Here is a 27,375-nt window from a genome sequence, read left to right on the forward strand (position 1 = left end):
TCCCATCCTCTGTCAGCTGGGCTGGTGTAATAATGAAGATTGAATGGCACTGAAAGGTAACAGAAATGTATGTTGTATTATGTAAATCTGCCATGGGGTATTTACATAATGAACTGCATACAGGAAAAGAAAAGCAATCAAACACTAGCCATCAGGTCAGAAGAGCAGGGAAGTTCTCTTTCAAGTATATTCACAAGATGACATGCTAAATCCATAAAATAAAAATGTTTTCTGGATATATTGTGGAGGAGCAAGCTATAAGTGGTAACCCAAAGAACCCTAAATGATTTAACACACCATGCTCCTGGTGGGATTAAGATTACTGTGTTACTGTAGAAAATTTCATCATCATATGTCACATTTATTTTATGCTTTTATTTTTTCATATCTTAAATATCAGAACTTGGTGAAAATGTCCCAACCAGGATTTGAACTCAAAATCTTCCCATTCACATTTGGGTTTCTTTACTGGTCACATGGTTGCCCACAGATCCAGATCCAGAGCACTGATTTCATAACTGGGCCTCTGACCTAGAAAGCAAAGTTATTGTAGATCATGTGAGCAGGTGTACCGACACAACCAAAAATACGGTTTGCTTCGTCCCGAGAAAATTAGTCATAGAATGCTTCTTTCTTGTTAGAGGAAAAGAGGTTGGACTGCAATACCCACATACTTGCTGTTGCACTGATGCAAAGTCATGAATGTACAATAATGAACTCAGGGCCCTATTTTGGTGAAAAGGTAAGTGGAAATTCACCTTGCCACAAGTGGAATTGCTAGTTTCGTCTCATGCAAAGGTAGTATTTGTTACTTGACCCAGGTTTGGCCATTTTGTGGTCTGTAGTAAACCCTTTTGTGTGAACGTGGATTGGGCAGCGCAATAGAGGGTATGTCAATAGAAACATTTGGCACTGTGCAGTTCGGTGTTGAATAATGGATTTGCATCTTCAAACAACTCAGACCAGTTTAGATTCGAAACGCTGGTGCATTGTGCTATTTTGGTGCTGGTATGATGGGCAGCACATATGAATGCATGAACACACAACACAGATGCGAGAGATATTTTGGTTATTTCAATTTAATATTTAATATGCAAGCTGTGTTCAGTTATGCAGTCCAATGTTGGCCATTTAGGCATTGCACCTGTATGGAGTAAATCAATGTAACCTACTTGAATGACAGACAAATGGAACATGGGAGACCGGCTCTACACTCATCGTGTAAGATGCAGATTTGTTAAATGTGAGTGGGGGCACTGGTTCTTGTGATGCAAAAATCACTACAGTCAAATGGAGTATAGAATGGGACGCCGTTTGAGGCAGCACTACCGGAAGCACATTTACAGGAAGCACATTTACAGAGGATGTTAGGGGACAGTGGCTATCCATTAAAATCATGGCCACCATGCAAGCCCAGAACACACTGACAACTTGCTTTTCTTTGTGCGTTGGGCAGGGCTAGGTCAATGATTGTGCAAACTTCAGAATGTAAAAAAAATGCATTTCAGATGTTTGGACCAGTCGGAGGGGACCTTACAATATAACCCGCAGAAAGTCAGTGCATTCTTTGTGGCATGCTGTGCAGCATCGGGGTAGCATGATGGCAAGGGAACTGGGCTTGTAACTTCAAGTTCCAGTTATTGTACTCTTGAGCAAGGTACTTAACCAGAATGGCTTTAGTATATATCCGGCTGTATAAACTGATGTAATAAAATTCAGAAGCTGTGTGGATGGAAAAAAATGCACTAGAGCACAAGAGCAGGGACCGATTGACGGCAGAATTCTGTCTCTAGTTAGAGTGCATTCATCTCATCAAACGTATGTCTGAAATCAATGAAACTTAGTTGAGGTGGCAATTTTATTATATTTTCATTTTAAATAGTGGTATTAAAAAATTGAAAGCAAAGTACCAAGCACTGGCATATAAACGGAAATATATTTTGTCTGAGGGGAAAATAAATGTACAAATTGAAATGAAACTATTCAGTCTCACCGTTGATGTCACAAGTAGCGGCCTGTAGAGAGGCTTGTGACGGTGGCTTTCATAACGTGCTTCGGCCAAGTTGGCCGTGCTGCTAATTAAAAATCAGCAGTTGGCTGTGGTGCTAACACGTGGTTTTTAAAGGGAAGAAATGGGATGACCTGATTGGAAATAATGATACCAGGTCCCTCTCTCACCCACAGTTGATTTATTCCAATTGAGTAGCCTCTTTTACAGAAGTGTTGGAGATCCAGCAGCAATGCAAATTCTTAACACACAGGGATGGAGCTGGGGTGGTGGAGGGGATTTCCAAAGCAACGTACAGCAAGCTTGCGTGCAGGAGGAGCGGCCGAATGAGTAGAGGGAGGCTGTTCAAGTAGACCGCCCTGTTAAGTGAACGTACCGCGATAGGTGAAAATCACTCCGCTGAGCCATCAGCTGATTCAGACGGAAGCGGCTTGACTCTCGTGGCCTGCCAGAACTACGCGATGCTCCCATTTGTCAACTGCAGCTTAGGGGAAGTTCTAAAATGCACTGACAGGGTGGGCATTTTGAAATGTCAGTAGGGCTTCCTTTTCAAATGTATTGCCGCCAACCCCTGTCACTGTACATAAAATATCTTCTAAAATCACTTGATGAAACTTTAAATACCACATTTTGTTCATTACATCTTTAATTTTGTACAGGATCTGTGAATTTCTTTCCACCAAAATATCTCAATCAGTACACCCTGATAATGAAACAACAGCTTCCAATTTCCTGAGTATTTGTGTAGAAGGCAGCACTCACCAACCTCTATATAATTCTAATTTCGGAACAATACAAGCTTTTTAGAAAGTACATAATTATAATAAAAAGAAGCATGTTTAATGAACCAATCACTCAGAATTCATCATTTATTTGTCCTTTTAACAAATTCTGCATATTTCAAACTTATTTCAAGGCATTCCCAACTGTCTTGCTAACATCCAGCTTTTAGACAGACAAACAAAATCAGTATGTTAGGTGACGGGAGGACAGAAAGAGGAATATCACATTATTTCAGAACAACAGGAGCACAGGAAAAAAAAAAGCTCATCTACACATAACTAAAAAATATTCAGTTATGCGCACAGTTGAAACAGGCTTCCCTGATCAGTAGTACTGGTAATGCTAAGAGTGTTCGTAAATGCAGTTGCCGTGGTAGAACAAAAAGTTTGTGCTGAAAGACTCGATTCTTTCTTTCTTTCACTCTTTCTTTAAGCAGACAGTATAAAAACAAATTGACCCAGCGAGGAATCGACGAGACTGAAACCACAGGGCCTCACAGTGCCTGCGGTGTCAATGTTTCGTATATTTTTGCTCAGCTGTTCGCGGCCTGTCCAGGGTGTATTCCTGCCTCTCGCTCATGGAGCATGCTGGGATAGGCTCCAGCAACCCCCGTGACCCTGACCAGGGTCAGCGGGTACAGATAATGGATGGGTGGATGTTAAGATTTCTCCTCGGGCCTGGTGCTAACCCAGGATTTGCACAACCACACTGTTTATTGCTTCTGGCTTGATCTTGTGTTCCTACAGCTACATTACGAAACCCACATTTATAGAAGATCACCTCGGCACCTGAAAGTCTTCACCTTTTTTTTTTTTCTTCAAATGGATATGCAGCATCATTCAAAAGCAATACTGTTCTGGAATGTTCCACCTCTAACATGAAATTTCAAGGTCACCCACTGCTGTGAAGTCCAGTGAGCGATCCTTTTACTTTAAGCACTACCAGTTCCCCCTCCCCTCCCTTAAACCTCCCAGAAGTTGTCATTTTGCTGCGGCAGCTGTATGCCAGAAATAATTTCTGCAGAAAGTGGGGGGGAAAAAAAATCATATTTTCCGATGTAATCAATGTCACAGATGCGATTCAGCACATCGACAGAACGATTAGGATTTCTGTTTGTAATCTCTGTCATTTTTCTCCCACTCTGCATTCTGGACCTTTGAAACTGGCCGCGAACTCCAAAAAAAGTGAAAAAGCCCTCTCTGGCCTTTATACAAAACAACGGCCAGAATAACCATTCACATGCAGGGCAAAAACCTTGCCGTGTGCTGTCAAATAAGATTATTATTATCAAACTGCCATCAAACAGAGGTCCCTGGGTGCCTCCAAGCACCTGTCATTTGGTAAGTTTGTTGCTGGGAAGCTGGTCGCGTTGCTGGGGTTACCGTGGGCAGCGTTTGGTTTACTGGTCGTCCACGACGGGCACGTTGTGGCTCTGGAACAGCGGCTGCATGAACAGCCCCGCGGTGCCCGTCACGCACACCAGGACGAATATCCACAGGAAGAGCCGGTCGATCACCATGGCCACGTACTTCCAGTCCTCGATTATCTGAAGCGGGAAAAAAAAAGGGGGGGTTTCCCCATCAGCACATTCGGATTGTCCTTCCTCGTATATTTTATACGGGGGCAGGACTGTGACGGTCAGCAAAAAACTACTCCACAGATGAGTGGCAAAGGAGAGCGCTTTTGAAACCAGGCTCTGGAAAACGATGATAGGAATTAGACGTCCTTTTGACTCGGCTCGTATTCGTTAAATTAATCTACTGTTCGTGTGACCTGTCCCCGCACAGCAATGCTGTATCGTTTAATGACGTGGTAATGAATCGTTAGTTTGGCCATACACAGTCATGTAATCTTACAGTCCAGCAAGCCCCACAAAAGCAATCATTAAATTAGAAACTAGAACACATATACACACACACACACACATAAAAAGAGAGAGAGAAAGAAACAGAGAAAAAGAGCGAGAGAGAGCGTTGAGATCTCGCTGTTAAACACAGTCGTACAAATAATGGTCTTGAACCTGTTTATCATAACAAACAGATTTGGTAAGGTTCACTAATCAGAAGGTAATACACGTTTGATGTTTGCTCAATTGTGTGTAATGAAGCAGCCTTAGCTTTCTGCGCTTCAGGCAAGAACAGAGATTTTCAGAAGCATTTCAGAAGGAGCCAGCTTTTATGAGAGGGCCCGACGGAAAGCAGCTGAAAAGAAGCAGCACTGGTCGCATGTGTATTAGAACATGCAAGCGCTACTGTGTTTGGCAACCAAATTTATGCAGGGTATTTGCAGTGGCAGGATAGGCCTCCGTTTGCAATAGAAAATTCCAGGACAATTATGAAAAAACATGTACTCCCTCCCTCACTGAGTTTATTGCTCAGCTACCGCCACAGGTTCTAAGAACGTGCCCCGCCCCACCCACACTCACGCATTGATCCTCGTCCTCTTCCTTCAGGTGCTCGGCCACGTAGCGAACGCCGTCCACCGCCTCCTTCACGTCCTCGTCGCACCTGACCGTCACCCTCCTGCGGAACTCTCCGCCCCCGAGAACGTTCTCGGGGGCGTCGCCGGCCCTCCGGCCGCACCGGTTCGGCGACTCTTCGTTGACGTAGAAGGCGTCGCCCTCGGCGCCGTCCTTGAGCTCCGGCTGGGAGCCCCGCGGCTGCCGTCCACGGGGCCGGCGCATGGAGAGGTAGGCCGGGAGCCTCCCGAGGAAGACCCTCTTGACCCAGTCGGGCATCCGGTGGGTGCTGGGGTTACGGTGGTGCACGTTGAGGACGCACACGCTGGTGACGATGGAGAAGGTCACCAGGACCATGGTGAACATCAGGTACTTGCCGATGAGGGGCACGGCGAGGGAGGTCGGGGGCACGATCTTGGAGATGAGGAGGAGGAAGACGGTGAGGGCCAGAAGGACCGACATGCAGAGGGTGACCTTCTCCCCACAGTCGGACGGCAGGTAGAAGACCAGGATGGCCAACGAGGTGATGAGGATGCAGGGGACGATGAGGGTGACGGTGTAGAAGAGGGGCTTCCTCTTGATGATGAAGTCGTAGGTGATGTCCAGGTAGGCCGCGTCCTCGGGGTCCTCGTTCTTCCGTCCGGGGAGGGACACGATGTCCCACTCGCCGCTGGGCGTGAAGTCGTCGCGGCTGGCGAAGTCGCTGGTGAGCACCAGGTCGATCTCCGTGTGGTCGTAGGTCCAGGAGCGGAACTTGAGCGTGCAGTTCTGCTGGTCGAAGGGGAAGTTCTTCACCTCGATTTTGCAGGCGCTTTTGTAGATAGCTGGAGGCAGCCAGAACACGTCGCCACTGCTGGACACCACTGCATTGGAGTAGAAAGACACCTCATAGGTTCCATCAGCGCTGATTTAAAAAAAAAAAAAAAAAAAAAAAAAAACTTAGTTTCTGCTATAGTTTTCCTTAGGTTATATCCTGGCAACACAATAATAAGAATGGTATGAGATGTTTAATGCCAAGCACCCTTTTTATAGAATCTCTGAAATGTACTAGGAGAGTCAATCCTAATTCTATAAAAATGGAAGTATAATTAATAACATTAAAGAAGCCACCCCTAACTTTGACTCGTCTGAGGCCAAAGCTTTGTGCCACATTCTGTTCAGAGAGCAATATAAATTTAACAGATGTCTTTCTTGGTGAAAGTACTTCCAAATATTTTAAATGCCTCCCCAAAAATGAAGAGATGAAAATAATAATAATGATCTTTTATTTATCCACTCGGGTGCACCAGAATGAGAAAGGACACTGTGTCCGTGTGATAAATGCAGTTGTAATGCTAATGGGGTATTGCAAATAATTATATGTGACAACCTTGCTGTGAGCCATGGCATATCATGTCATCATATTAACATGACCAGCTGTTTCCTGCACATCATGAATACACTTTGTATTACTCAGGCTTATTTATTTACCAAACGAAACTTCTGTCTGAATTTCATTTCCTGAGTTAATATTCACATTATCGTATTATATCATATCACGGTAGTCTTCCAGGAACATGTATTATTATTCATGAATGTGTTGTTGCTATTATTGTGTTTGAGTTGTTTGATATGGGTAGTGCCATTCCTCAGTGGAGAGCTATAATAATTAATTTTCTCTTCTGAACGAGCAGTCAGTAACGTGCACCAAATGATCAGTGACCACTGAATTTCTTACACTTGTCTGACTGGTCATTTGGACCAAATTAATGTCATGTGACCAGCAATCAATGCCAATTCATTTGAAAGGCAGCAAAATGAATCAAATAAAATAATACATTAATAAATAATGAATGAGGAAGTAACTGAATTGGAATAAAGGAATTGAAACGGAAAAAGGAAAAAAATATATAATAACGCTCCTACAGTTCAGCTTTTCAGAGTTTAGGAGGAAAGGAACTGCATTGAGATTCTAGGCCGTAATCCCACAGCCTTGACGATGAAGCCCCCCCCCCCCCCCCCCCCCCCCAGCTTGATCACACAGGATCCATCTGTCGTTTTCAGATCAAACAGGCCTCCGTTTAGGCTAAAGGGTTAACATGGCCGGAGGGCCAGGCACTGTCATGGATGAGACTTCAGCAGTGTTTCCACCCATTTTTTATAAAACGGGGGAACATGAATAAGAAATCTGTACATCAATAACGGAGGCCTCCGGGGGCCTGACAGGATCAAAGTCCGTTTTGCAAACATGATTTTAAGCATGCAGCCCCCGGCACACGGATCTGGAACTTTCCGCATATTGCCGATCCAAGGGTGACTAGCTGATAAGGCATCTTGCATCACTGATCTGCTAGGAGGGGGTGGAAATAAATGTTTTCTTTTTTTTTCTTTTTCAAAAACATTCTTACACACTGCTCATGACCTGTGACCAGGGCTTTCAAACCAAAGCTCCTCTGTACTAACCCATCTTCTCTGACTGCAACCAAATCGTTGTCAAGAATAGGAAGCTTAAGGGCAAGATTTAAGACAGCTGGCCTACAGACTTTGGCTAGCTGCTGTCACATTATAAGGTAAATAAATCATACCTTCATGTAGCAGGGAGAAGGGACTTCTTTATTATCAAACTGGAGTAGAGCCACAATTTAATCTTTAATATCTTAATGTTTGATGCTTTTCCATTATGTTATATACCATCCTGTTTTAATGTTTACTTCCACTTGGACCAGGTCACCACTGCAAAATGCCTCTCTCAGTGGGTTTTATCTTGATGATTAAAGGTTAAGTAAATAAAGGCTCAGACACTTGTGAAATGATCATGCTTCATGAGCCTTTGCATGTAAAACGGTGACATTAAAGGGGGAGTTTTCCGCGAAGAAGTGCTGAAGTCGACTGAGTGGAGCCAGCCGTGGAGGGCCTTACTTGTTGTAGAGGACGATGTCTGGCAGCCAGATGTGCTGAGATGGGATTCTCAGCTTTTTAATGCCCTCGTACTCCTGAGGGTCCCACTTCAGGCGGTAGTCGTTCCACTCCTGAGGCACAAACAGAATGAGCTAGCACAGACACGAACAACTCAGGCACACACACACACACTGCGATTGTGTATGCAAAATTAGCGCAGCAACTGAAGCACATGCACTCATTAGACAGTGGACCGTTTTTGTGTCGCACACTACAGGCCACACAGCATCCCACGAACATAAGACACGTATCTAATGATACGAGAGACAGGGACACAGATTGGACGGGACAAGTCACACTTACCTGAGTGAGCCACACATTCGTTGTCATGATCTGCTCCCTCTCATTCTGCAGAGAAGAACACAAGGAAAGATCATTTGCTGAACGCTCTCTTAAAGGGTACTGGCTGGTATCATTTTCAAAACACTGTCAAAGGCCACTTTCTTAGCTCTGATAGTTTCTGATCAAGCACAGTTTGTATTCTCTTGAAACGTCACCCCATAGCAGTGTCTTAGTGACCACCGTACTTATTCAGCAAGACCTGTTTTACTACCCTTGCACATGCTCTCTGCACATAGAGTCTATACTGATCCTCGCTGAATGAACACATACTGACAGGCAAACAATCAGTTAGGCTGCAGGCAGTAAAGGTCATCTACAAAGATCTAAAACTAACAAATACAATAAAGGAAGTGCTGTTACTGTATTTTTGTTGACAGCTGGCTTGACTATTGTTGGCTTCCAAAGAGTTCCAGGAACTACAATAGACGCAGACTGCTTACGCACACTGCTAATCTTTTTATCGTTTGTCTTTACAATTTTGTTTGGATAGACACACTGTCACAAAGATTCTTTACAGTAGAAATACAAAAGAAAATTGGGTAAGACCAGGCCTCAACCACCAAAAAGGTCCTTCAGTAGTCAAGATGGTTTAGGCCAAATGGCATAAGTTCTTGTTTGGACAGGAAAAAGTTAGTACATATTGACGTATTTGAACTTGCAGATCGCTTACCAGAAACCTTCACTGGAATGGTGTATATGTCACTGCTTGTTTTATTTGCCACTGTTATTTTGAGTGTTTCCTTAACCTCCTTTTCCCACCGATGATTTATTATTTTCTTTAAATACAGTTTCTGACCTTTTTCAGACCTTAGTGACAATTGATTTAATTGCAGATACACAAAATAATAACAATCACATACTGATGAAGAGCAGAGAGAATTCCATAGGCTCTCACTGGGGCCTACGCCGGCACAGTTTCACGGAGATAGCCGTGCCGCTCCTCCAGGGGAAGATGATGAGGAAAGATCGAGGACGCCAATGCGGCGAGGCCACGGGCCAGGAGGGGGGGGGGGCGTACTCACCACGCTGATGAGCTGCGCGAGGGACACCTGGATGGCGATGGTGACCTGTTGGCTCTTGTTGACCGCGGGCCGGATCAGCTTGTTGTAGCGCTCCGGGCCCAGGAGTCGGTTCACCAGCCGCTCCTCGACGTCCGCGGCCGAGGCAGCTGCACCGCGACACAGGGAGGCATCAACATCAGAGGCCGTTCTAGAGACTGGAAGGGGCCCCGTGGGGTCCTTCTGACCGGCTTCCACTGTCACTGTCATCATGTTACCCAAAACGCCTGAAACTCAGCCCTTGGGGACCCCCCGCAATGATTGGGGTCAATAAAGGAAGAAATCCTGTATTTATTTTTCTGAAGATCGAAATGTATATTCCTGCCATATATGCATACAGCAATAGAATAACATATTTGGACTTGACAACTGTTGGCAAAAAAATAGCCTTCCATCCCTATTGCACTCTCAAAAATAAAAATAATAAATAATAAACAAGCGGTAAAAATACAAATTGGACAAATAGGAAATGTCATAAATAATGAATGCATTGATTAAAAAGAAATTGAAAGCTACTTTGTAGAAAAGCTCTAAGCTCTACACAGAAGGATTCATGGCCTAGACAGTGAGTTTAAAGAAAGGTAGAGATTGCTCACGCCATGGTATCAATGAAGGAACACTGAAAGAGGAGAAGCAGTCTGGTGAGTAGACGGCATCTGCCTACCCAGCTCGTCTTAAACTATATACAGCACTGTTAATTAATACATGTATCTGTCATTGTATCAAACAACACATTGAGTGTGTGTTTTAATCATATTCCAGCTATAGAATAGGAAATAGGGTCACCAACGTTGCAGGGGATGCAGATGGTGCACTTATGCCAAGCAAGAACAGACGTTTTTATAGAGTACCAGAGGTGAGAGAGAATAGGGGACAGGAGACAAAGACATTCCCTCATAAGCTGATGTTCAAATATTCTCCACAACGAATATCAATAAATTATCTAACAAAAATATCACACTTGTCTCTTGTTCATTCATTGCCATTTTGCATTCATTGCCACCTGATTGACATCTCATTTAGCTAAGTGGAATAAAGACAAAAGGAGAAATCAGTTTGCAGTATTACCAGCTCTACTGCCAGTTAAAAACGAAATGTTTTCAATGTTATATTAGGGTTTTTAGCCACTTCACGTGTAGTTACACTGTCTACAAGGTTTGGGTCAGTTACCTCAATTTGCAAGTCCTTCTACTGCACACATGGCAAAAACAGTTTGTCAAGTCTCTGTGTTGTTCTTTATAAAACATGTTCTGATGCTTTTGTAGCCATCACACCAAAACCTATAGCTAATAACCAAATGTTTATTGTAGGTACAGGTTGAAATGCCATGCCAAGCTGTTCTTTATAGAACTAAATTTCTGGGTGAGTAGCTGTTTATCTTAAGTAGCTATTTATCAAATGTAATGAATAACAGTACATGACTTCAGCTAGATCAATTTGTGCAGTTAGTCCACGGCAAATACACAAACATGCATTTTAAATATAAGATATTACTGCCAGTAACAAATATGTTGTTTATCACTGGCATAATATGTCGACGGGGGCTATATAACGTGTGTATGGTAGATCGCATAGAGCCTGGTAGTAATGTGATGCTAGAACATAGCAATGGCATCCATCCATTATCTATACCCGCTTATACTGGGCAGGGTCACGGGGGGGGGGGGGGGGGGGGGGGGGGGGGGGGGGGGTGCAAGAGATTACACCCTGGACGGATTGCCAATCTATTGCAGGGCACACACACCATTCCTCACAAACTCATTGCCTACAGGCAATTTAGAGTCTCCAATTAGCCTATCTGCATGTCTTCAGACTGTGGGAGGAAACCGGAGTACCCAGAGAAAACCCAGTTCTTCCAAAATGAGGAAGGGCAGGGGTCTACGTCATTATGACGTAGACCAAAATTTGCACCTTCCGCCAATATCTCAGCACAAAGATTGTTACAGCCAGCCATACGAAGAAAATTTATAAATTACTCCTTGAACTGTTAAATGAGCTAAATGCTGTTTTGCGGTAGAAGTCCTTGTTAACAAATGACCCAGAAATCTTGGCAAGAAATGTGAATGGAATTTCGCAAACGATGAAAACGATTGAAAAAAAAAAAAAAAAACCCATTACCCTGATGTGCAATTGGTGATAAGCAGGTGAGAGAGGTGAGAGAGATTAAAGCAAAGCGGAGGAGAAGGACTGGGGGATTTTCCCTTCCGTCAATCAAAGCCAAAAAGCATGCGGCAGCAAACAGATTACGGGGCGGAGGCACCGCGTAATTGCAGAGGTGAGAGAAGTCATTAGAGCTCAGACGTGAAACTCCAAATCCTCAGTAGAATTCAACAGGCCACTTTAGTTAGCTATTTCCTGAATTTGCTCCCTCCCCCCGGACCGTGTGTTTTAGGTACCGGTATGATTTATTCATAAGCATAATACTCCGGCACGCAGGCTTTGACGGGATCTGAGCGTCAGAACCCTTTCCACCAGAAGTAACGAGGGGAATTAGGTGCCTGACACTTGAGCCCTCTGATGAAAAATCTCTGACCTGCAACCGCCAGTGATCTCGAGCTGACATTTTTTAGCTTCTCACGCTGATCTGACAAATCAGAATGTGACTAGAAAGCGGGATTATAACAATGATTAAAATAAATATTTAAATAAATATTTAAATTTCCCCCTCCCCCCGGAACAGATTCCTGGAGGCAGATTCTGTACAAAGAAGCAAAAAGTGCTTTTAGCGCCAAATTAAAAATCTGTCTTGAAATGAAGTGGAAGCCAAAATAATTAACATGCTCTGCCTGTATGCAATTTTAAAAGACAACATTGTGAATGCTTATGCATTACATTAGTTTTTCATTCCATTTTAATGTATTTAGGTTTTATTTTATCTATTTAACTGCAATCACAGCAATTTGGGGGGGGGGGGGGGGTATTAGAACGACTTTCCTGAAGGCAGAGTTTCCATCGCCACTAAGTCAGATAGAAAAGTTATATGGTTACTAGTCATTACCAAACCACAACTCAAGAGCACTGCATCAGATTATTCCCAAAACAATCCTGATTAGCCTATATCAGGATCAGATCCACTTTTGCTTTTCCAAGAGTTTCCAAAAAACAATAGTGGAGGGGGTAGAGAGGGGTTAGAGATAGGCTACGTGGAAAATTTGCCTGAGATACCGAACCACTATTCTGGAAGCACCACTGCATGGTGCATAATTGACCATTACCTAGCTTTCAGCTAGAAGGTTTGTCCTCATCTATCAACTTCTCAGCCTGGAGTCTACAGAGTGCATAAAGAGTACTCCACTGATGCAATGACTGCAGAGTGGTAAACAGAGGCAACTGACAGCATGCACTTCAGAGGAGAGCATTTGCATGTGCTCTATTAAACTGGCACTACAGCAATAAGACAGGCCAACATGTATGACTGAGCATATGTATTTCAAGAAGGAAGCAAGAAAAGAAAATGGTCAAGTTCACTAGAGGGGTGACAACATCCCTTTTATTGTGTGTTCAAAATCACTGTCACAATAGAGGTCAAGTAAGAGTTCTGTATTTTAAGTAAAACGGAATACCATTTTGTCCATGCAATGGAAAGCATGTTACGTAGGTGAAAATGAATGAATGAATGAATGAATTAAGTGACACGAAACACTGAAATTAACTTCTGACAGGTGAAGAACCTCTCCCCTACAGGTCGATGGTACAACTGTGGAGACAGTACGCAGTTTTACGTTCTTGGGGGTGCACATCACAGACAATCTCTCTTGGAGTCAGCACACCTCCTCCTTAGTGAAGAAGGCACAACAACGCCTGTACTTCCTAAGAAGGCTAAAGAGAGCTGGGCTGTGCACATCCATTCTCTCCAGGTTCTACAGGTGTACCATAGAGCCCATACTGACTTGCTGCATTACTGTTTGGCATGGGAACTGTTCAGCTGCAGACAGGAAGGCCCTGCATGATAATGTTCCTCATGTTGCAATCATTTTAATTTATGCTGGTTTGGCAGTATTTAGAGCATATCAAGCCATGTCTGTACTATTCTAATGAAAATGTCTTTGCAGTCCACGTAGTCATTATTTCATTGCAGGTACACATACATTAAGATTGCTTCTAGGAGAATCTTAAGTCCCCGGCCCTATTCACTGTCAGCACATCAATTATAATGTACCCTCTCTGCATAGCAAACAACAGACCTTGTTTGCTAAGTGCATCTGTGTCACTCCTAGGTGTTTATTTGGCATTAATTCAATTTGTTTAGGAGCATCAATACAGCAGGCGGTCTCTGAATATGATGTCATGCGTTACCGAAGCTCCCAGTGGCAGTAAGCAGGGCAGCTGAGATAATGGAACAATTAGTCAAAGTCGGGCACGGTCAGCGGCAACTGGCCCAGGGACAGGGGGAGGCGTGGCCGTGAGCGCCGGTCGCCGGTCGCGCGCTCGCCAACCTGGCAACATCGGGGCGACGTTCCAGCGCGAGGTCGCTCTCGCGGGACGCGTCTGGGAGATGACCGACAGGAAAGGGGAAGTAACTTTGAACAGCGTCGCCTCATGAATATTTCATCCGTTCGCATTTCCAGCCATGAATATTCACCGAGAGCGAGGAGCGGAAAAACGCAATGTGCACGGAGGCAGACAAAGGAAGAAAATAAAAATAGCATGCATTTATTCAATATTTAGAATGTGATTGCATATAAGACACTCGGCACTCGACGACTAAGAAGGGCTTATGCTGGTATTTGGGTGAAAGCTACATATTTGGACCCTAGTTTTCTTCAGGCATTACTGATTCTAAACTGTTTAAATATTTCTGTTAGTTAGGTCAAGCTTATTCTCGTTGAATGGTGCTCACTGAATTTTAGCACTGATGTAGAATGAGGCTGTATAAATCCACTTGTTGGCCATTTTCTCAATGAAAACCCTGCATATTGAATTGCTATTCATAATGAACAGTGGACCAGTGTGTGAACCTAATAATGCAAGAAAGAGAATAATGTGTTTAAAATTAAAACAGCATAACAAATGATAAATAATCCCCATGGTCTGCCATTATGATTGGATTACCTCCCACAGCAATGAATAATGTGAGGATCTCCCTGTCTGCCTCAGGGGTTTCCCCTCTCACTGTAACACATACAGGGATTTATAGGAGCTAAATCAGCAAATTGGCACAGGGGAGAATAAAATACAGGATTTGCCATAAACCAGGTTGACCACAGAGAACAAAATATGAAAACTGTTTGACAGGATAGCCTTTCCCAATTTTCATCTCTGTGATCAGTGCTGTGTCTTGGTTTTGCCTTATTCCACTGCTTGGCCTCTATTTTACCTAGTAAGTGTCTATGATGCAGAGGATAAACCTGAAATGAAAGCAGACAGGGAGATGTAGGTACCATTCTTGGTTGTTGCATCCCTAAAGAATTACCTTTTTTTTGTTTCTATAACAGCAATGTTGATCTGCAATGTTATGGTGTCTTTACATAGTTCACATCCTGTTCCCTGACAGTGTCATCTCTTATCATTTGTCTCACTTGTCAACAGAAGGTTGAACATTTGCATCCCAGAGTACACGCTGCTTTGTACCCTTGGTTAAGGTTCTACCCTAACTTGCATGTGATAGGTGAATGTAAGTCATCCTGTAGGTAAAAATGAACAGACAACAGGAATTAAAAATCATAAATTCAGTAAGAGTGTCAGTTTTAAGCATCACCTTTTGGTATATGCAACTAAAGTACGTGACATCTTTGCAGTGAAGCCACAGGGCTGGTTTCACAAAAGCAATAAGCATTGTTTTCACTTGTTTTGTCACTCGCAGTTTGCAAATTAAACTGCCATTAATTTAGGGTTAGTGGAATCCTGCTGTCCTCTTAAAGTAGCTGACACTGTTTCTATTCATTGCACAGAGAAGAGGATCACTTGTTGCCATTGAAACAAAGCAGAGCAGACGAATGAAAACAATTTCATAGTGGGTGGTTTATCTTGCAAGCTCCTTGAACACATGCTGCAAAATGCACTGGTGGAATTAAACTCCAATTTATTCATGAAATTCTCCAAAAGACAAGAGACACATTGACAACATCTTGCTGATACTAGCTTACCCATCACATTATTTTGTGAATATTTATTTATTTATTTATTTACTTATTCATTTATTTATTCATTGTTACTGGCATATATTACTTTTTCACGGGTACACATACCATCACCCGGACAAACACCTATGCCCATGCTCTGTGACCAATCATTTAACAAGAACACACATCATACTCTAGGACAAAGGTTAAGTCTGCTAAGCATTCAGCACTGAAACAGGATCAAAATCATCTCAAAAGCCATTTGTTTCATACAGTTTGATGCACAACGATCTGTGCTCAAAAATACCATAACACAGAAACATTTTTGCGCCTTCCATTTTCTGAATATAAAATAAAACCATTCTTAGCACCAGAAATATCCTCTGTAAATTATTTAAATGACTTCTATCTGCAGAGGGGATGCTTTGAAGTCAGTGTCCTGCATTAACTGTGTGTTACTCGGTCTACTCCACCGAGCTTAAGAACGCTTATATCCTTACACTGTTATAGGGCAACTTCCCAAATCTAAATTGATCTTGGTACTGAGGTTTATAATACATTATGTAGTTTACCCTTAAACAACCCCTCACCCTTCAGAAAAGATTATTTGATATCATTTAGGCTATCATCATATCATTTCACTCCCAATGCTATCTTCTCTTTGTGCATGTTTGAATGTGTTTCTGAATGTCCATGTGAACCTAACCAGGTCAAGTGTCTTTGGGATACCACTGAGCACAACCTCCCACAACGACAGACCAACATTCAAGACAGAACCTAAGTCACAATCCAATCATCATTTGGGCGTGCGAGTGTGAGATCTGCTAAATGCAAGTAAGGGTCATCCATGTTGACCTGATTTTAGAGAGGGTCCCAGTAAAGGTACTCAACACAAGTATAGGCTGTGCTCTAAAGTTGTAAGCTCGAACCTCGATTATGTCATTAGACACCAATGACCACAAGCCCAGCTAGCAGGACTGTGGGCTGCATTTGAAGGGGTTGCTCAGGTTTCTAATACATGAATTCCTCCCAAGGATGCAGCTAGCTCCCACAGGCTCAATACTGTCATCAGTGAGAGAAATGCCTCCCCTCAAATTGGCATTAGCCCACTCCCTGGGCCCTCATACTCTCTGGTCTATCAGATGTAAAATAGTCACTGGCAAACATGCACTTCAGTGTGGCACAGAGGTAACTCAAGAGGCTCAACTGGTCATTTAAACTACTGAGGTCCGGTGGCTACCAACCCCCCCCCCCCCCCCCCCCAACTTTAGCTAGGCAACATAACTCAAAACTCACAAATGTATTCATAAATGGTTCTCTCACATTTACATGCTAATATAAAATAGTACATGTTAATATAAGAGCTGTGAAGAAAAACCCTAAAACAATGGTCAGTGACATCACCACCAGTCTCCAGAGCACTGGGTGAAAACATCACAAGCCACCATATGCCAACGACTTCAAGAGAAGAATTATACCGACTACATTGCAAGATGCAAACCTCTCATTAGCAGCAAGAATTGAAACGCCAGATGAAAATTAGCCAAAAAATACAGATAAGACAGAAGAGTTCTGGAACAAAGTCCAAAATAGGCTAAATCTTTACAAAGCGATCAAAGCCCAAAAGTGTGGAGAAAGGAAGGAATAGGCTCACTCATCTTTATTGATGATGTAACAGAGGAAGGCAGTAGTAGGAACAATTTGTAAGTTTACAAACTGATTTTGCCCAGCTATTTAGAAATAAATTCCTTCAACAAAATCCAGCACTTCATCCTGCAGCAAGACAATGACCCCAAACACACTGCCTACACAGCCAAATCATTCAGTAGTAAGAAACGGAAGGAAAAGCGGACAGTTTTGGACAGGCCAAGTCAGTCATGTGATTTAAATACAACTGAGCAATCGAGAATGCATTTCACTTGCTGAAGAGGAGACTGAAAACATAAACTCCCAGAAACAAAGATTAACTGAAAGTAGTTGTGGGGAAGGCCTGGAAATACATTTCCAAGGACGATACCAAACAAATGGAGATTTCAATGGACCGTAGATTTAATGCAGTTATTCGAACCAAATATTAGACATAATTGCTTTGATTTACTTTTAAGTACACCTGTTAACTTACTTTTGCACAGCAGAAAATGGGGCACTCGAAACACGAAAACAGTAATTTCTGTAAAATGGTAAACCATACACGCATGTAAATAACATCACATAAAAGCTGATTGTCTGTACGTGTGTCTCATATTCATCTTTTGATCTCAAATCCAAATGCCTTAGTTACGTACATTGCACAAATAACTAATGTCACTCTAAGGTTCCCACACTTTTGGAGAGCACTGAACGCCGACCTATTTTTTGTTTGCTAGTTATCATGGAACACATTCAGATATTTTGAACACTTAAGCAAATAGCGATGGGTGGCTGCCATAAATTTCAGCTTTCCAGCTAAACTTTAGGGTATTTCAAGCACTGTTTTGTTTCTGAAATCCCAAGGTGTCAGTGGAGTCTGTACAAAAAAACTTCCCGTGCAACGGTCTGTTCGACAAAATGGTTAGCCCCAAAAACGTAAATCAGTCATTTAGAATACACAGACCAGCCTGCTCTGCAGATCATGATTCCGCAGACACAGAAGTTATTTGAATGCAGTTATGAAATACCTTAATTAGTATTATGTGGCGTAACAGTATTACAAAAGCAACAGCATATATATGATGACTAAACATATTTGAAAAATTAAATATTTACTTTGTGTAGTTATTCTTAATTGTATAACCACATTTCCATTGTTTAATAAATTAATAAATAAATACAAACCTAAAATGTATGCAACTATGTGATCGCTTATGCATTCTGTAAATCACGTGTTGGGCTAATTTACGACGTAGCCTACTTAGAAATGTTCTTCACAATCATTCCGTTTAATAGGCCTATGTTTGTCATTGTCTGGCACACCATATAAATAGTTCCTAAGTCTTAGTCGCAGTTGTTGGCCAACAATAACCCTCATAATAAACTGAAGAGCATGCAACACAACACGAGTCATGAACTAAAACATAGTCTAAACTATAAGGAATCTTCGGAACCGTCCAATACAAATATTTAAACATATATGCAATCAGAAGTCATCACTTTATGTTCCACTCTTTATGTTCGTATCCGAACTCAAAATATGCCTAAATATTTAATAATTAAAGCATTGTAAACGGAATAATTATGGGGCATATTCCTGAAGAATAATAGCCTTTTGAAATAAATAAACGTTGCATGCACGCGAAGAAGCCTAACTTACAATAATCGCTGACAAACCCAAAATTTAGTTAGACGCTTTAAAATCATAACTGGAAAAAATTTGCAATAACAGTAGCTAGCTACTCTGTCAGTAACATTAAATCGTTGGTGTAGGGGGGATGCATGTTGTACATGATGTCGCAGTAAAGTTGTCGATTTACAGTTTGCTTCACGAACAATTAGGCTACTCACTCGATCTGATCTGGCTGTCATTTCGGTGTTTTACTTACGGGTAAGAACGAGGAGAGAGAGCGATAAAACCACATGAGCTGCCATCACCTAATCCCTCCTGTCGGGTTTGTAGAGTGGTTGCTCAAAAACTCGGCAATTGACGATTTGCTTATTTCTTCAACTTCAGAATTTACTTCAGAATACACTGCTAGGGGTGAGAAGAATGGGAGCGATTTATTATCCTATTCTGCAACCAATGTCCGCCAGTTTACTGGAAAGATAGCTTAAAAACAAAGATGCGGCGAGGCTTCCCTCCGTAAAAAGATGTCCTGTGGTTTTCATCTTGACAATCTCCAGCTAAACGCATCGAAGTTCGGGTCTGTCTCCAACAAATTGTGTATAAACGAAGAGGATTAGGCACGGGACAGCTAGAACTGCACACTTTCCGTAATATGTGTCCTCTCTTTTGTGCCGTTTCATTCAATGTATCCATGGGCAGCATCAAAAACATTTAGGCTATTACTAAACTGTCCGTCAATAATGCGTAGAAAAAACATGTCTCCAGATTTACGCCAGATATTGCGGCTCCAACCCTTGTGCTCTTGGCCGAAAAGCATGCAGCCTCCGTCACATAGCATCAGTCAGCCAAGCTGACATTTGTGGAGGCAAGAAAAAAAAAAGAACAATTATGATTTTTTTCACCCCTTGAATCCCCATGTACGTTTGAAAGCCTTGTGGAGATTTTATTTTTTAATCTTCTTTATTTCTTAAACATGAACGAAAAACATAACATGATCCAGTCTCAGTTGATAAACCCATTTTGCCAGAAAATTGAGATTGTTTTGTGTGTGATTCTTGGACAAACTATTGCAGAAGGGAAAATAGTGATTTAAAGATAGTAGGCTAGTTTATTAAACAGGGTACCATTTTTGTCCGTGTAATGTAGCCTACTCGTTACTTAACTATAATATTTTAAAGCTGGAAATTGGTAGTGTAATATGCTTTCCAAAAACGCCTGTTTGCGTCCAAGTACGCCTGTGCACGACAGCTCCTGAGCACAAGTGACAATGCTGTTAACCGAATCATTCCTTTAAAAAAACAGTAGGCTAATGGAAAATAATCAATTCCGAGGAGCTGAGTTGAACTCAGAGCGTTTATTCGTGACGTCATATGTGTTCTTACTGGGATGGCAGGAATTCCATCGATCCCGCCAAGTTACAGCTTGGTGGGTCGGCATGCCCCATACCTACAGCACCTAGGCTACAGAAATAACCACAAGGCTACAGAAAGACCACAGACTCCCAGCCCTTAAGAACATTGACTTATGTACCTTCTGACCTCATGTAAACAGACAGAATTCACAAATATCGTCAGATGTCCACACAATATAGGCCCAAATGTAGGGGATTTTGTATTTTTTATTTATTTTTCCTGCCGATTACATCATCTAATGCTCCAGTAGCTACCACAATCAGTAATTCTCCCAATTGGACATTTAGCTGCATCTACAAATAACAACATTTACATGTATATACATTGCTATTATAAACAGTTACTCATAACACACACATAATAAAAATAAAAATGATACCTCAACAAAAACCTGTTTCCATTGCACATAAATGCCAAGTTGCTCACGCATACAAAGCACTGTCTACAAGTCATTAATCTGGGCCTTCCATTAAAAATATTGATATCAAAATGAGGCCAAGTTACAACAGACAATATTGACTATTTTAGGCGAATGCCAGCCCATATCTAACATGGGGCAAAATTTAACACGGACTTTTTAGGTGGTTGCACCGAAGCCTGAACGGCGGATTTCAAGTAAGAACTTTGTGTATAACGAATACTGGGAGATTTAATGAAATATTAATTACCAAAAACTCTGTTTTGGCTTCATGTAAGTGATTTTTTTTTATCGGAAGTGTTTTTCGGCGACTGGTGTTGCGTGTGTATGTCAATGAGTCCAAATGTATATAATCGTAATCAGTCTTTTAGTGACTAACACAGATAGCCTAGCATCTGCTAGCTTGCTGTGATTGCAAGCCAGGCAAAAGTACACACAAACCCAAAAACGTCTTAAGCTTAACGTGTTTCATTTATGAGGCCGATGACAGTAAATATTAGTAGGAAAACCGTTACAACTGTAACAAACGCATTTTCTCACGCAACACTAAGCACGGGTAGCCTACGAAAATGCGTTCATATGTGCGCTGTGCTGTCTCCAAGTTTGAGCTTTCTCTATTAAACACTGCTGGAGTTATTCCGAATAAATCTGTCATTTATCTGCTGCCTCAAATTCATTTTAGGTTTCACTTGTATTGCTTATTTACAGACATTGCTAAGCAACGAAATAGCAAGTCTATCCCCATGCCGCACGGTTGTAACATGTTACAATTGTAGCGAATCAGATTGGCTGTAACGTGGTTTGTTGAAAAACAAGTGAACTCAGTTGAGTTACTTTTGCTGTAATAAAACGGAGATAGGTTTGTTTTGTGTGTGATGACTGGACAAACACATGCAGGATGGAAACCTGTGTTCTAAATATATTAGTTGATTAAACAGTGGGTACCATTTTTTTGTGGAATTTACTCAATACTCTAATGTGATATTTTAAAACTCACAATTGGTACAGTGTGATTCTTCCGCAAAGGGTCTGTTTGCATCCAGTCCATATGTCCAATCACGCGCATGGACCATGTGGGTGTGGTAATCCTGTTAACCAAATAGTTCCTTAATAAGTATTCAAGTAAAATTATAGGCATAAACTGTAAATGTCGTTGTGCTGTGTTGAACCCAGAAGCGAAGCAAATGGGGGAGAATTTAACACAGGCTTTAAGTGGTTGCACCGGAGCTTGCACTGTATTTGAAGCTAGAAGTTTGTCTCCAATTAGCACCGGGAGATTTCCTGGAATATTTCGGGAGATATTAACTGCCAAAAGTCTGATTTGGCTACATGTAAGTGCATCATTTATTTATTCATTGTTTTTTTTTTTTTTTTTTTTTTTAAACCAGTGGTGGTTTTCGACAATTGGTGTCACGTGTGTATGTCAAGGAATCAAAATGTATGTTATGTGCTTCAAAATAAAAGATCACCAAATGTGACCTATGCTATTGCTCTAAATGGTTCATATAGGGGGCAGACAAGGCTAGTTGTCATATAGTGACATTTTTTTTACACTGTGCATCTCCATACAGTACAATCCACGCAATACATTACATTTATTTGGAAGATGCTTTTATCCAAAGCAACGTACACTAAGTGCATACCAGAGGACATTGGAACAACTACAGAACACAGGGCCGATAAGATACAATTTATGTTAAATATTAGTTATCCGTAGCCTTGAACATCATGTCTAGTTCACGCAGTAAGCATAGGCTAAGTCGGTGAAGTTAATGCAAGTCAAACTAGAAGTGAGAGACGATGACACGAGATATGATAGAGCTACAACATCAAACTGATAGTACAAGTGCAACACCAAAGTGCTTGATGAAAATACAAATGTAACATGAAAGTGTTAGAAGTTACAAGGATACAAGTGATGCAAGACAGTTATCCAAGATTGGGGGTAACTCTGCAGAGGAGTAGTGTTAGTTTGACTTCACAGTCTAATACAATGACAAAATATATAAGATGGGATACAAACACATTGCAGAATAAATGGCTCAAACAATGAAAAGTTGCCTGTTTTTTTTTTCACAGAAAATGAGAAGGAGAGCGAGAACCACAAACAGGGGAGTCCCCCGGGAGGTCCTTGAAATGGCGACGGTTGAAGTTCTGGACAAGGGCTATTCTGTAAGAGCTGTCGCCAGGACATTTCAGATCTGCCATGTCACTCTGCAGAGGTACATCAAGAAAGTTATGGAGCTGAAGGCGGCGGGGACCACGGACACCTCGTCCATTCAAGTCGGATACAGAAGCCACAAACAGGTGTTCCAGCCGATGCAGGAAGCGGCGCTCTTGGCGTACCTCAAGGAAGTTTCCGGAATGCACTATGGGCTGTCTTCCAAAGAGGTAGGCTAATAAAGGCTAGGCCTAAGCTTAGTTGAAGGAAACCGTCCTGTTTAGATGTCGGTTTGAAGTTTGGACACAACCCCTTCACCCTTCCCTCCCTCGAAGTGATAAGTCACTGCAGTAAGTTAAATTCATAAGTTAATTTCATGGCTAAAATCATAATTGTACTCATTGACTTTAAATGAATATAATTGAGTGTATAGAATTAATATAAATAAGTTAATGTCAAAACATATTCATTTCCAGGTACGAAAGCTTGCTTTCCAGCTTGCCAAGCAGAACCAGCTGAAATATCCAGAAGCGTGGAACGTCAAAGAGATGGCGGGGAAGGATTGGTTTTCTTCGTTTCTGAAGCGGAACCCCCTGTTCCCTATCAGGAGACCCCAACCCACCAGAGCGATGGGCTTTAACAGGGAAAATGTCTCCAACTTTTTCCAGAACTTGGGAACAGTCCTTGAGCGCGAGTGCCTGGAGGCAAAAGACGTCTGGAATGTCGATGAGACTGGAGTCACCCCGGTCCAGGCGCTCGAGGAGACCATGGCAACAGAAGGTAGCGAGAAGACTGAGGCCATACCCCCAGGGGAGAGGGGCACCCTCGTCACTATGGCCGTAGCAATTAACGCACAGGGCAACAGCATCCCCCCCCACCTGGTGTTTCCCAGGAAACGCTTTTACCGCCATTATATCAGGGACGCGCCCACTGGGTCCGTTGGCTCGGCGAACGGCTCCGGGCGAATGCAAGAGGCGGATTTCCTCGGGTTTCTTCAGCATTTCGTAAAACACACGAGAGCCTCCGTCAACTTCAAGGTGCTGCTGCTGCTGGACAACCATCCCTCGCACGTGTCCGCGTCGGCGATCGACTACTGCGACGCCAACGGCGTCATCCTCCTCACCTTCCCCCCGCACTGCGCTCAGAAACTCCAGCCACTGGTCCAGGGCGTGTTCGGGCCTTTCAGGCGAAACCTCAACATCGCCATGGACTGTTGGGCGAAGACCCACCCGGGAACGCCGGCCACCATTTACGACCTCCCGGGACTGATTGCAGAAGCGTTGCCCATTTCCGCCACTCCGAAGAACATCATGGCTGGCTTCCGGTGCACCGGGATTTGGCCGTTCAACAGCAACATCTTTGACGACGAGGACTTTACCCCTTGTCCGGTCGCCGCTAGGCCGGACCCGACTGCCGACGTCGCTGACGCAGACCTGGAAGCCTCCTTCTCCAAGCCCCCGTGTCTCCCGTCAACGTCCGCTGGAGCCTCCTGCCCTGTTGATCTCCACCCTTTCCCCAAGCCTGAGCCATGCCAGTCCTTTCCCATTTGTAGAAAAGGGGGAGCCTCTGCCTTTCACACCGACGCCCCCGTCAGTCCTGCCCCAGAGGCGGTAGCGGAGAGGGCGAAGGAGGAGGAGGATGAGGAGGTGGAGGAGGATGAGGAGGAGGAATCTGAGCCAAAAGCAAAATGCAAAGCAAAGAGAAAGGGGAACAAAACTGACCTGTCAACAGAAGGGGCTTGTCCCTGTTTGTTTTGCGATGATTATTACCTCACGACTGTAGTGTGAAAGAAGGCGAATCCATTTGATACGTCGGAAATGAAATTGAAATGAACAGCCTGTTGTCAGTAGACTGTTGATAAACCAATTCGTTGGATTTGTTCAACTCGGACCTGATCTTCGTACATATTTAACATCAATGAAAAATTGCTCCTGCTAACTTTCTTTACGTTGACATGTGGCATCGATTGGCACAGCTGTCTGAAAAGGTCGTACATTCAAAGGGAACTGGAGTTTAGTCCTCTGATAGATTTTCATCAAAGCTGATCTGAAAAACATACAAATGTAATCAATTAATTGATTGTGTTTGTGTAATGTAATACTTTGCGTGAACTTTTTGAGCTATGAAGACTGTTAGCCCCCCCCCCCCCATGCGCTATTCATTGTTTCGCCCACCCAGGGGTTTAAATGTACGTTTACACACCCAAACTTTGTGTGCTCATTATTTTTGCTTGAATGATCATAACATTTTTGGTGGCAGGTACAATTAAACCCTCAAAATGCAAATTTTAGTGGATTTTCCTTTTTTTCTTGATTCGCACAGGCTGCACGTTTGTTTCGATGTGAGCTCATATCAAGATAATAGTGGGGACCAGGCTACAGGTTAATTGGTTCTCAAATCCGCAATTAGGGAGACTCTTTTGTGACCCATCAGTGTGACGCATTTTTGTCCAGCTTTAATCCTGGCAAGCCTCCAGGGGTGTCCCACTCTGTTAACCTGCAACCCTCATAATTGGAGAAGGAAAGTAAATTGCTTCAGTGGAGAGACAAATTAATTGATTAAAATGCCTGGATACAGCTCTCCAGAACCAGGGTTTAGCAGGCTGGTTTTGGAGGGCTATCAAATTTACGTGAACTACATCTGACTTCTTTATCTACAATACATGTGATGTAGATCAACTTGAAGCCACAACCTCTGTCAAGACTATACACATTTGACCACTGAATTACATTGTTCCTGTTTGCAATCCTAAATTATTTAGGGGACTCTGCATACCCTGTCTGTACACTGTCACTGGAAGTCTGCTTTACAACAACATCACTCAAGGAAGAATGGAAGGGCGCTCAAGCCAGAAGGGTATTCCTGACGACTTCATTCCTGAAATGGGACACTGTGATTGGTCCTCCTATGTCATCCAAACAGTCCTCCGCTCCAGTGTAAATGGTAAATGGACTGCATTTATATAGCGCTTTTATACAAAGCGCTTTACAATTGATGCCTGGCATTCACCAGAGAAATTAGGGGTTAGGTGTCTTGCTCAGGGACTCTTCGACATGCCCTGGGCGGGGGATCGAATCGGCAACCCTCCCAACTGCCAGACAACCGCTCTTACCTCTTGAGCTATGTCGGCCCCCAGTGTGACAAGGAAGGTGGCTTCACGCACCTCTGAGGTTGTACATGCTAACGTGCTTCCTTCCCAAAGTTGATGTCGCAGCATAGAGACAGGTCAGCAGTTGTGGCAGAAAATTCCAAATTGTAGAAATTTAAAAATGGGAATAGAAGTGAAACTTTTTTTTTTGTAGCATAGGATAGTTATTGCTGCTATCCATGTAAATTTAGACTGAAAAGATAGTGATAAATATTGTATGTTTCCCCTCTTGTAATATCACGGATTTCGGGTAGTGTTACAGGCTAATGGGAGAGATATGATATTGTTTAACCACAATTCCTTATATATATATATATATAAGGAAATGATGGAAAACATTTTGGCCCGTGTGAAGCTTGATCCTTATACATCATGGGTTGTGAGTAGTGCTCAAATTGCTGTATGGTCGTTTTCAGGTCTATTCAGGAAGCATGTCAGCACAGTCCTAAGTGGGGCTTAATTGAATCTAAATAAATTTCTACAGCTTAGATGCCCTTCCAGCTTTTAAGAGCCCAAAGTTCTTCCTGTGGGAGACAGATATTCGACCCAGTGCATTGTTGTGTTGATGTATTGACTACATCTTATCTGCGAGAGGCACTCAGTTGTATACAGGTCTAGAACATTTGTCAACAGAATGAAAGTGCACTAATTTGAATAGTGGACATCTTTCATACAGAATAATGTAACCATTGCATTGTTTTCCATCTTGACCTGTGACTGAAATATTCATGAATATGTTGGCACCTGATAATATTAAGTAATAAATGGTAAAATATTATCTACTGACGGTGAGTACTTGAAAGCGTAATGTGCTTATATATTCCCTCATTTCCATCTTATGGAATTATAATAACGGCCAAAACTATGAGGTAAATAATTGGGTTGGTAGAAAAGAAAGAAAAAAAACATAATTATGAAGGTTTTTTTTCCCACTTTAAAAAATGTTTTTAATGTAACATCTTTATTTCAAGATTAAATGCATGGTGTTAATTCAATGGATGTTCTGCTTTCACTTTGATGCATCTTTCTTAAAGACTAATGAAGAAACACATGCTTGTCTAGGCTCTACAAGAGCACTAAAACAAAATGGCATCCTAATGAATTCATAGCATGATTTTTTAAATTCAAATTTACATCAAATAGTGAGGTGTTGGAGAAGGTTTTACTTTTACTGTTTTGTAAGTGTATGAAAGTAAAATTAAACTTCTGGTTTTGGTTTTGGGAGAAAGAAATTAGATTAAAATGCAAACATTCTATCCACGTTCTGTACCGTCATTCTGACCAACCAAATCCTCTGTAGCACTTGTTTGAAAGTTTAACTGAATATGC

General features: G+C 42.4%; 2 protein-coding genes across 4 annotated transcripts; one reads left to right on the forward strand and one right to left on the reverse strand.

Annotated features, from left to right (window-relative positions):
• Nucleotides 1-2,446: 2,446 nt before the first annotated feature.
• On the reverse strand, nucleotides 2,447-19,742 carry LOC118231330 (neuronal acetylcholine receptor subunit beta-2-like). Of its 2 annotated transcripts, none has more exons than XM_035425036.1 (6): nucleotides 19,129-19,137; nucleotides 9,551-9,696; nucleotides 8,490-8,534; nucleotides 8,148-8,257; nucleotides 5,217-6,153; nucleotides 2,447-4,337 (listed from the first exon to the last, which is right to left on the reverse strand). In XM_035425036.1, the coding sequence occupies exons 3-6, from the start codon at nucleotides 8,514-8,516 to the stop codon at nucleotides 4,191-4,193; spliced, it is 1,221 nt and encodes a 406-aa protein (XP_035280927.1). In that variant the 5' UTR covers nucleotides 8,517-8,534; nucleotides 9,551-9,696; nucleotides 19,129-19,137; the 3' UTR covers nucleotides 2,447-4,190. The 2 variants fall into 2 exon arrangements, with proteins under 2 accessions (XP_035280927.1, XP_035280926.1); XM_035425035.1 differs by lacking the exon at nucleotides 19,129-19,137 and adding an exon at nucleotides 19,167-19,742 and having other exon boundaries at nucleotides 2,448-4,337.
• A 1,133-nt stretch (nucleotides 19,743-20,875) lies between these two features.
• On the forward strand, nucleotides 20,876-27,041 carry zgc:113274 (uncharacterized protein LOC552925 homolog). Of its 2 annotated transcripts, none has more exons than XM_035424618.1 (3): nucleotides 20,876-20,934; nucleotides 22,817-23,128; nucleotides 23,375-27,041. In XM_035424618.1, exons 2-3 carry the CDS (start codon nucleotides 22,820-22,822, stop codon nucleotides 24,683-24,685), a joined length of 1,620 nt encoding a protein of 539 aa, XP_035280509.1. In that variant the 5' UTR covers nucleotides 20,876-20,934; nucleotides 22,817-22,819; the 3' UTR covers nucleotides 24,686-27,041. The 2 variants fall into 2 exon arrangements, with proteins under 2 accessions (XP_035280509.1, XP_035280508.1); XM_035424617.1 differs by having other exon boundaries at nucleotides 20,910-21,010.
• The last annotated feature ends 334 nt before the right edge of the window (nucleotides 27,042-27,375 follow it).

Source organism: Anguilla anguilla, chromosome 7 (genome assembly GCF_013347855.1).
Source record: "Anguilla anguilla isolate fAngAng1 chromosome 7, fAngAng1.pri, whole genome shotgun sequence".
Classification (NCBI taxonomy): Eukaryota; Metazoa; Chordata; class Actinopteri; order Anguilliformes; family Anguillidae; genus Anguilla; species Anguilla anguilla.

What these genes read in the sequence shown, in the direction of transcription:
- LOC118231330 (XM_035425035.1), bottom strand. Translation starts at nt 19,212, where the DNA reads ATGGCAGCTCATGTGGTTTTATCGCTCTCTCTCCTCGTTCTTACCC. An exon ending in CTCTCTCCTCGTTCTTACCC is followed by an intron (nt 9,697 to 19,166) that starts GTAAGTAAAACA and finishes GTCGCGGTGCAG; the next exon opens with CTGCCTCGGCCGCGGACGTC. An exon ending in TCGCGCAGCTCATCAGCGTG is followed by an intron (nt 8,535 to 9,550) that starts GTGAGTACGCCC and finishes TCTTCTCTGCAG; the next exon opens with AATGAGAGGGAGCAGATCAT.
- zgc:113274 (XM_035424618.1), top strand. Translation starts at nt 22,820, where the DNA reads ATGAGAAGGAGAGCGAGAACCACAAACAGGGGAGTCCCCCGGGAGGTC. An exon ending in ATGGGCTGTCTTCCAAAGAG is followed by an intron (nt 23,129 to 23,374) that starts GTAGGCTAATAA and finishes ATTCATTTCCAG; the next exon opens with GTACGAAAGCTTGCTTTCCA.